The sequence below is a fragment of the Kogia breviceps genome, chromosome 9, assembly GCF_026419965.1.
Source record: "Kogia breviceps isolate mKogBre1 chromosome 9, mKogBre1 haplotype 1, whole genome shotgun sequence".
Lineage (NCBI taxonomy): Eukaryota > Metazoa > Chordata > Mammalia > Artiodactyla > Physeteridae > Kogia > Kogia breviceps.
In genome coordinates, this window is record NC_081318.1 from 114,835,857 (window position 1) to 114,846,046 (window position 10,190).

Below are 10,190 nucleotides of genomic sequence, written 5' to 3' on the forward strand. Positions count from 1 at the left end.
TTCGAGCCCCTGGTCCGGGAAGATCCCACATGCCGCGGAGCAACTAAGCCCGTGCGCCACAACTACTGAGCCTGCGCTTTAGAGCCCGAGAGCCACAACTGCTGAGTCCGTGTGCCACAACTACTGAAGCCCGCTCACCTAGAGTCCGTGCTCCCAAAAAGAGAAGCCACTGCAATGAGAAGCCTGCGCACCGCAACGAAGAGTAGCTCCCGCTACTCGCCGCAACCAGAGAAAAGCCCGTGTGCAGCAACAAAGACCCAAGGCAGCCACAAATAAAATAAAATAGATAATGCTGATAAAATGTGTCACACTGACCAAAGAGCAGCTCAGCCCCGGGTATAGCACTGTGCTAAACAGAAGCGGACCTGCCACCCCAAGAATCTTCTGATACAGAAACCGGCCGGAATATCAGAGTCAAGGTCTCCATGGTTAGCTATCAAGGAACACATGTTTTGTTTCAATTTTCCAATGAAATTGGAGACCCTGTTCTTGGCTGTCAAAGCAGGTAACATACAGGTACAAGGAGTGGTACAGGAGAAAGCGAACAGACAGCGATGGTTAGGGCACAGTTCAGAGTAAACAGGGCAATCTAGCCTGAGTGCTGGGGAAGGAGGTGGGGGACATGAGGGGCTGTGCCTTTGCGGGCCGGGGGAGACAAGATCCTTTCTTGTTTGCCTTTCATCTGTTCTCCTTTGTAAAGCCTCAGTTATTACTATTATTTTATTATTTGTTTATTTGCTATGAGTAAATTGGCCTTCCCAATTTACTAAAAAGAGGCGACGTATGGTGATGCACACACACACAGAGTAGAGACCATGTGAACTTTACCCAGGGCTGCGAAGAGCGCTGCCCGGGGTGGAGGAGGGAATGCAAGGAGGTCCTGATTTGCTGTTTCTACTGCAAACTGCACAAGGCTCCTCCTCCTAGACACCTATCCTCCTCCTATAGGGCAAGTATCCGTTTTCTACAGCTTCCAGGAAAGTCCGCTCCCGCGGTGCTCTCGCCGATTCCCACTGCGGATACGCAAGCTCTTTGTAAGAGCCTTGAAAGTGTAATTCCAAATTCAATCCTGGACCACTGGCGTCCTCTGTTGGTCACCTAGGGAAGGGGCGCGCAGACACTGTTGAAAAGACCCGCACGGAGCCGGCCCAGCAGATTCACCGAGACCTCCCGGCGCAGTTGTGCTCTCGGACTTCCCCCCCTAGCGCAAAGTGCTTACATTGTACAGATGAGCGAGAATCCCAAAGTCTCCACTTCAGAGCACCGCAGGACACTTAGTACAGGAATACAAAGTGACCTGAAAACATGATAGTGAAAATCACCAATTTTAAGGACTGAGGTTATTAATCACGTTTCAGCAGTGCTGGCTGTATTGTTTTTTATATTCTTTTGTTAGGTTATTAATCACGCTTCAGCAGTGCTGGCTTTATTGTTTTTTATATTCTTTTGCTGTGAATGTCAGCTCTATTTGAAAACAATGCCTAAAACAAGAACAGGCGAGATGTCAAATCTCTGACAAGCCCTGCTAAGGACCCATTAGCCGCCGGCCCACTTTGCTAACCAGGTACTTGCGTACAGACGGCAAATGTGAGCCCTCACCGCTTTGAGAAGTTACGTGGAAAGGACGAAAACCACGTGCGCACCTGCAGATGCGCATTTGTGGGGGGAAGGTAGGTGCTAATGATAAAACCCCGAGTCCTCGGCTCCCCGAGACCCCGATGCGAATCGGGTATCCTCCCTCACTCAGAAATTCATCCCCCGACCCAAGGAATTAAATTTTGTAAAGCTTTGCCAAGTACACACGGTGAAGAGCTGCGCTCACCAGTTTCCCTGGCACCATCTCGCCACGAAGCGACCTCAACCTGGGGCGCAGAGGGAGAAGGGCGGCTGCAACGGGGTGGCCAAGGTCGGGGGCTCAGGGGTGGCCTGGGGCGCCGAAGATGCCGGGGTGGCCGAGGCGCCTCGGTGGCCGGAGGCACCTGGGACGGCGGGGTGGTGGTGCTGCCGAGTTCCCGGAGACCGAGGGGTGGGGGGTGGGGGGCGCCGGGCATGAGCGAGCGAAGCAGGTGCGCGGGCGGCCGCGCGCTACGCGCCCCCACACTCGGCCAGGCCGCGCACAGGGCGAGGCGCGGGCCCGGGGAGCCGGGTCCGCGCCGGCCCGCCCCCGCCCCCCTCCCCGCAGACGGCGCGCCGTTCCGGGGCGTGTCCTCGGCCACCCGGCTTCTATATAGTGGCTGGCGCACCCAAGCAGCCCAGATGCGAGCGCGGCGGCTCCGCGCTGAGGATTGGACCCTTCCTGCCACGCTCCCGCATCCTCGCGCCGCTCGCTGTCGTCCCGTCCCCGCGTCCCCCGGCCGGCCCAGCACCGGGACCCCGCGGCGGGTGCCATGCTGCGGGCGCGCCCCGCGCTCTGGACTGCGGCTCTGACCGCGCTAGCCTTGCTCCACGGGCCGCCAGCGGCACGGGCCGGCGCGGGCGCTGCGGGCACCGGCCCCGTGGTGCGCTGCGAGCCGTGCGACGCGCGTGCCCTGGCCCAGTGCGCGCCGCCTCCCCCTGCGCCCCCGTGCGCCGAGCTTGTGCGCGAGCCGGGCTGCGGCTGCTGCCTGACGTGCGCTCTGCGCGAGGGTCAGTCTTGCGGCGTCTACACCGAGCGCTGCGGCTCCGGCCTCCGCTGCCAGCCGCCGCCCGGCGAGCCGCGCCCGCTACAAGCGCTGCTGGACGGCCGCGGGCTCTGCGCCAACGCCAGCGCCGCCAGCCGCCTGCGCGCCTACCTGCTGCCCGCAACAGCCGTGCCAGGTGAGCTACCCACGCCAGGTGCGCCGTCGAAGCGTGCCCCTCGGCCAAGGCCAAAGGTGGTACCCTCTGTGGAGACTTCGTTGTTCTTCCCACCCCAAGAGTTGTACGTGGGGAAGCTGAAGCCCCGCGAGGCGAGGGCGCTCGCCTGAGGGACCCTCCGCAATCGGCCCTCTACTCGCTCCGTTCTTTGAGTGCAGAGTTCTTGTAAATTGTAAAGCGCTTCCGGCGAAAATGGGTTCTAGATTTCCTGGGCAGGGAGGGAGCGGATGCGGAGGTTAGCGGTCAGTGGAGAGATCCTGGACAGAGGAGATTCTCAAGCCATTCATGCAGGCGCCGCGCCGAAACGTGGGCGTGTACTGTGCGGCCCAGTTCCGGACGGCGACTTCTGTTTCCCACGAACGAAGAGCGAGCGCGTCCATGCTGAGGATGCTTGCGGGGCCGGGGGCGCAGGGAATGGGGCCAGGGCGGATTTGGACGGGGAAGGTGGGCAGGCACGTTGTAGGAAATGGTACCTGGCTTTAAAAATACTGATTTACACAGACTTACGGTTTGCAAAGCAGTTTCAGGCCCGGGGGTGTCCCAAAAGCAGTGAGGTGGGAACCGGGTCGGACAACCTGACGTTCAGAAAGGAATGACTGGAGTTGGCAGGTGCTCCTCTAAATTTCAAGCACGCTTAGCCAGCCTCAGTCAGGTATGTGAATGAAGTTCCCGCCTCGCTGAAGGCTAGGAGATAAAGCTCTCACCTCCAGCCACCAGCTAGACAGACCACCGTGGGCTAGCCCCCATGTGGGGCTAGAAGGATGGAAATCCCCTTATAATTTCCCTACCTGCAGATTTCCACTCCCAGGTGAGGCTATTTCCTTTCAAGACTCGTGGAAAGGTAAAATTACAACTGCCTAAAACATATACTGGCTCTAGTAGACCGGATAGAATTGCTGGATGCATTTGTCTCTCAGGGCAGTTGGGGCATATTACTGTGTGTGTACTTCATTGTTACCGTTCATTTTTGGATATTCAGAAAGTGATCTTAGAAGTTTTTGTAGATATTGTATCTTTGGGCTAGACTTTAATGGGAATTACGATTACTGTCGCAGAGCTCCATAGTATAGGTTGATGTGGTTTATTATAAATTTATGAAAAGATCTAAGTGACTTCTAAAATCCACTTGGGGGGGTAAATTTAAATAACAGTCAAGAGTTTAAGAAAGTTGCCTGTGGCTTAAATGGAACGGTTTTCTCTCCCTCTCTCAGCACGCACTCAGCAGGCATTAGAAAGAAACCAAGGAAGTTTAAGAAATTACTCAGAGCTCTTGGAAAAGAAATGCAAATATATTCATTTACATATTCTTAGCATTCCTTTTGCCCCAGAACTTCCCTGAAAAAGAAAAAAAATAATAAAACTAGGATTAAAGGAAATTGAAACCAAATTCTAGCAATTAAAAACTTACTCTGTCGGTTGCTGGGCTGGATGAATTTGTGCTTCCCCAAACACCAGACCCCTCGGGAACTTTGCAACTTCTCCTCCTCATGGAACAGTTTCTTTTCCCCGGGTGAGGAAATTGAAACCCAGAGAGAACGGGGACTTCCCCAAACACCCCTGTGAGTGCACCTGCCCGAGATGCCTCCAGGGGAGAGCAGGGCTTCTGCAACAGAAGCAGAGTATCTTTCAGCCCTTCTCAACCCTCCAGAAGCATTCTCCAAGCCAGAGCTAGACATTTGCTCCTCGTAGCCTAGAGCCAGAGGCCTTGGCAGGCTTCCAGGCAGGTGAGCAGGCTGCCGCCTCAACAGGCCAGTTCTCGGGAGGGTAGAGAACAGGTCAGCTGGAGCAGTGCGCTTGGCACCACAGATAGCAGCGAACTGAGCCCCACGTGGGAGGGGGAGGCATCTGGACTCTGCTCATCAGAGTGAAGCCATTCTATGACAGTCACCTGGCTGCATAGAACCAGGCAAGAGGAAGGGGCTCCCCACTGGCCCTTCTCCCTTAGCCGGCCCAAGTGCATCCTGGAAAAGGAACAGAGAGCATTCTGCGTCCATAACAGCTGCACATTTTGTCAGTATACTTCAAATGCCAGCGACGCTGTGGACATTCAATATCTGTAGCAAGGGTGTCTTCATTAGTTTGATTACAGAGATCTGCAGGAAGTGGCTTCCTTTTCAGAGTGAAGCTCTTTGGCACAGAGGATTGTTAAGCCTTGTTTGGTGATGTCCTCATCCCATTTGCTCCTGTGCAAACAAGGAAGGCAGGACTCACCCGGGACAGTGCCCCGGGATCCGCAGGGTCTGTGCAGCTCTTCTGGGTGTTCCAGACCCCGCATGGACAGTGAGAGATATGACAGCGAGACCTATGAAACACTACCAAACATGCCTCATGAGTCCAGGGGCCTGAGGCAAAGGCGCTTTGTGGAGAATTCAGTTACCCCATCTGAGCCCTTTGCCTGGTGGCACTCAGGACGGCCTGGAATCAGAATCCCTGGGGCTTGCTGACTCCCAGTTTTCCGCCGTCGGTCGCCCCAGCGCTTCTGATTCAGCAGGGCCGGGTGGGGCAGAGGATGTGCTTGTCCAGAAGTCCACACGTGGGAGGCCCGCACTGGGGCATCCCTGAGGGATTTCTGAGTGGGCCTCGGAGCCTTCCCTGGCTCGGGTCTGCCCCCTCCTGGTGGAGGATGAGAGGTACCTGAAAGCTGAGACCATAAAAAAGCCTTTTTCTTCAGCTGCACCTACTTTGTGATAGCACATGTCAGATTTCATTTTTAAAAGATGCCTTCTTGAGACCAAGGGAGTACCATTCACCACTAGTAGTATAGAATACTACATTACCAAGGTGTTTTCCTAAACTTACTCGGAATTGTTGAATCCCATTTCCACTTGGTTCGGACTTGGTCAAAATGGTAAGATTTCGTCGTTAAAAGTCAATGACCCTCAAGTCTGTGTCTCCCTCGTGTCTTTCAAGGAAATGGCAGCGAGTCAGAGGAAGACCGCAGCATGGGGAGCACGGAGAACCAGGCCCTGAGCAGCACGCACAGGGTGCCCGACTCCAAATTCCACCCCGTCCACACCAAGATGGACGTCATCAAGAAAGGACACGCCAAGGACAGCCAGCGCTACAAGGTCGATTATGAGTCTCAGAGCACAGACACGCAGAACTTCTCGTCCGAGTCCAAGCGAGAGACGGAATACGTGAGCGCTTTTCCTCTTGCCGATGAGGGTGGGGCTGCCCGGCCTGGGCATCTGGAGATCACAGGGTTGCTCTTTACTCAGGAGCCCCAGCAGTCCTTCCGGTGGTCCTGCTGATTCAGCGGGCAGCCAAGAGCCCCTCCTTACGGAAGGGATATTGACCCTCCCCTATGGCAGAGATCTGAGGATCAGCGAGCTGCTCTCCAGGCCCCTGCAGGGCGGAGAGGTGTTCTCACAAGAGGGGTTCACTTGGCCTCTGAGTGTCCTGGCCTGTGGGTCCCTGTCCCAGTTCGGTGCCTCGCTCTGGGGAATCACAAGAGACAGGGAGCCCTGGTTGGCAGCTGCGTGGGAACGGTGACAACAAGGTCAAGCAGAGGCGCTCGGGGGCACATGGCCGGCTCCCTGGGCGTTACAGGGTTTTGTCAGACGGGGAGGGTTCCCAGGTAACCCGTGTTTCCTCCCCAGGGGCCCTGCCGCCGGGAAATGGAGGACACGCTGAACCATCTCAAGTTCCTGAACATGCTCAGCCCCAGGGGCTTCCACATTCCCAACTGCGACAAGAAGGGCTTCTACAAGAAAAAGCAGGTGAGCCCTGTCTGCGCAGCTCCTTTCTCTCCCGCCATCCGCGTATGCGGAGGAGAGACCAGCCCTCCACCCAAGTGCTCTGGCTGCCGCCGTTACCCCCGGCCCCTGCCGCATCCAAGACCTCTGAGGGCCTTCCCCTAAATCCCTAAATCCCGGTATCTTCCTGCTGTCCGCTTCTCCCTCCCGACCCACAGAGCAGTGCGAGGCCTCCCTGGAGCCTCTTACCAGCCATAGAGGGACCCAGACACCTTAGCACTGCACCGTGGAGGGATGTTTTTATTAACTATGGTAGAGAATTTCCAAGAAGCCTGACGTGAGGTCCTATGGCAGGAAGCTTACCCTGAGGTCCCACGTTGGTCCCTTCCACACCTGTGCCTTCCCGATGGTGACCTGCTGTAAAGGATCAGATACATTGTTATTTTAAGGCATAGTGAGTGTACCTCCATAGATTTCAGATCACGCTATGGGAGCATCTCAATGGACTTTCTAATTGGATGACTCCTACCTCGGTATCTACGGAGTTAGTCACAGAACACAGGGCCGTGTTCAGTGTTGGTGGGAGTGGCCTCGATTAGAGGGCCCCATCCTGTTCAGTGGCCACTGGTCTCTTTGCCTTTTCATATATTTCCATCAGTCACTTACTCAGCAAACACCCCCTGAGAAGGTACCATATACACAGCTCGGGGTGTGCTCCGAAAGACCCAGATGTGACAAGCACAGGGAAGATATGGGACATTCTCATTCCCCCCGTTCAGCAGATAGACCTGTAGGACCAACAGGGTCCAACGTCCACCCCAGCGAGACCCTGAGGGACACAAAACCACCAGGACCCCTGCTTTCTTGGGGCACTCATACCCGCCCAACATGCCCCCAGACACACGCTGTGCACACAAGGCCTTGATCGGTTGTGCTTCCTCAGTATATAGCAGAGGCCGTGCTGGGAAGCCATCCCGGCTGCTGACCACCTGCCCCCGTCATCGGGACCCCCTTGGCGGGGCCTCCCCGGGGCTCACCGGGTCATCTGTGCTCTTCCTGCAGTGCCGCCCTTCCAAAGGCAGGAAGCGGGGCTTCTGCTGGTGCGTGGACAAGTACGGACAGCCCCTCCCGGGCTTCGACGTGAAGGGGAAAGGGGACGTGCACTGCTACAGCATGGAGAGCAAGTAGACTGCGGCCACGTAAGCCCTGGGCGCTGGTGGGACCCGAGGGGGCGCAGGACCCAGCCTGGTGGGAGGGGCATCTAGAGATCCCAGGGGCTGGCGACCCAGAAGCGGCACTGGCCCGGAGGACAGACCCGCACGAGACAGAGCCCTCAACCCACCCAAAGCAGAGCAGGAAAGAGGGTCTGTGGCCCAGGTTGTCTTAGAGATACTTAGCCTCATTTTTAAAAACTTTTTATTTTACATTAGAGTATAGTTGATTAACAATGTTGTGTTAAGTTTCACGTGTACAACAGTGATTCGGTTATACATACACACGTATCTGTTCTTTCTCAAATTCTTTTCCTAGTTAGGTTGTTACCAAATATTGAGCAGAGTTCCCTGTGCTATACAGTAGGTCTGTGTGGGTTATCCATTGTAACATTGCCTCCTCTTAAAGAACTTAGAACACTTAAACATTCATACACAACGTGAGATTTCCAAAGTTAAGCTTTTCCCCTCATGAGCCTGATGGTTCATTTATCTGCACATGTAAACTGTTTTCATCCAAAAGAACTTGTTAAAGGAATGTGTTTCTAAAAGATGTGGCTTTTTCTTCCCAGTAAAATACATTATGGCTATTCTGAGAGTCTTATGATTAAGAGCATGTTAATAAAGTTTATTTAAATCTAACATGAAAATGAAATTTCAAACCATCCTGTGGAAGAATGAAATCATATTTAAAAATCTTTTTTTCATAAATGAGAGAGCTACTGGGGGAAAAAGGATAAATGTATTTCATCGTCTCAAGACAAATGTAAGAAAACAAGAAACTGTCATTTTTAGTGATAAGTTCTGTTTCCTTGCAAGTTGGAAAAAAATCATTGTAATTTTAGGGTGATTATGTTAGTGGACACCATGGGCGTCTCGTGGTGGTCCCTGCTTTGTGAAAAAGTGTGGAAAGAGCCTCCACCCTGCCAATTGCCTGGGTATCATGCCTGACGATCCCAGCGTGGGCACTGAGAGCCCTTTTGATTTGGGGGGAGTTATTTCAATACATTCCTTTTTCTTTCTGTTTTAGTTCATGTGGAGCTCAAATATGCCTTATTTTGCACAAAAGACTGCCAAGGACATGATCAGCAGCTGGTTACAGCCTCGATTTCGATTTCTTTTTGTGGTGAATTGATTTTGTTTTTTTAAACCAAAGTTTAGAGAGAGATGTTTGAAATGCCTAGTTTTCTTCCAAATGGTGAACTTGGCATCTTTCCACTTTCCGGTAGTCAGTGAAACGCAGTTTGATTCTTCTTGTTGCTTCCTATAAAAATACCTGTAAGCTCAAGCACAGCGTGGCCGTAGCTCACACCGCCCTGGAACCCTCCCCACGTGTCTGCCGGCGCAGCCAAGCCTCCACTTCACGCCTTAGCGACAGTGTTGCTTATGTAGACGCGCGCTTCGTCCCCACATGTAAGATGAGACAAGGCCTCATTGAGAAGAGGAACGCCCTGCCCTCTGATGCCGGCACATCTCGATGCACCCACCTGGAGCTGTGTCTTTGAAGCAAGGGCCAGGGTCCCTGGACCAAGAAGATATTTTGTATCTTCAAGGGACCTGCACTGCTTGGAAACGAGTGGAGAGGATAAGGTGGAATCTTGCACACACACAAAAAATAATAATAATGACCAGGAATGTTATAGGGAACTCTGGGAACCTACGAAGGTGGGGATTTCTGACCCTCCTTTGTCAGGCAGTTTCCTGAAGACACAGCCTTTGCTGAGGCCCCATGGGGCAGGGGGGCAGGGTGACAGCCAGAGACATCACAAATAGCCTGGTTCTCCAATGACTGCAGAAAGTAGTGTTTTCCCACTCAACAATTCAAGAGCAAGTGTATTCTTGAGGATAAGCTCCTTAAAGACAAAAGAGGTTTATTTTCCTCTCCCCCCTTTTGTCCTTCTTGGCACAATCTATCTAACCTGGAAGACGAATGGCTTGTTGGGGAGCCGCTCGAGGACACTGGGAGAACACAGAGAATCCCCCTTGCTTGCTGCACTTGGACTTCCTCCTTTTCTTTCTAAGTCACACGTACACGCAGAGAGAATACCCTCTTCATGACTGTTCACAGTGTATACGTCATCGTCCAAATATGATAGCACCTATACTAGATAATCCTAGAGGAATTGTAAGCAATGCTAGAGAATATAAACACGGCCACGACGGAGGGAGGGGGCTCGTGCACAGGGCGCAGCCGCTCTCCCGGAGGCCATCCTCCAGGTCTGGCAGGAGAGTGGGGAGGGGCCGGCGGCCGCCCCACTGCAGCCTCTGGTTAGACGTACGCTGCACACAGCCCTCCTGGAGAACACAAAGGGATCTCAAGATGTTCTGCCTACCTATTAGCTTTCCTTTATTTTTTTAATTAAGTTTTTGAGAAAAAAAAAGGTATTTTTGAAAAGTTCGTCTTGCAATGTATTTATAAATAGTAAATAAAGTTTTTACCATAAAGAAA

The 10,190-nt window shown here is 53.4% G+C and overlaps 1 protein-coding gene across 1 annotated transcript; it reads left to right on the plus strand.

The window, feature by feature from the left end:
• Positions 1-2,250: 2,250 nt before the first annotated feature.
• On the plus strand, positions 2,251-10,190 carry IGFBP3 (insulin like growth factor binding protein 3). The gene is made up of 5 exons (XM_059073624.2): positions 2,251-2,796; positions 5,746-5,972; positions 6,435-6,554; positions 7,593-7,729; positions 8,772-10,190. The coding sequence occupies exons 1-4, from the start codon at positions 2,388-2,390 to the stop codon at positions 7,716-7,718; spliced, it is 882 nt and encodes a 293-aa protein (XP_058929607.1). The 5' UTR covers positions 2,251-2,387; the 3' UTR covers positions 7,719-7,729; positions 8,772-10,190.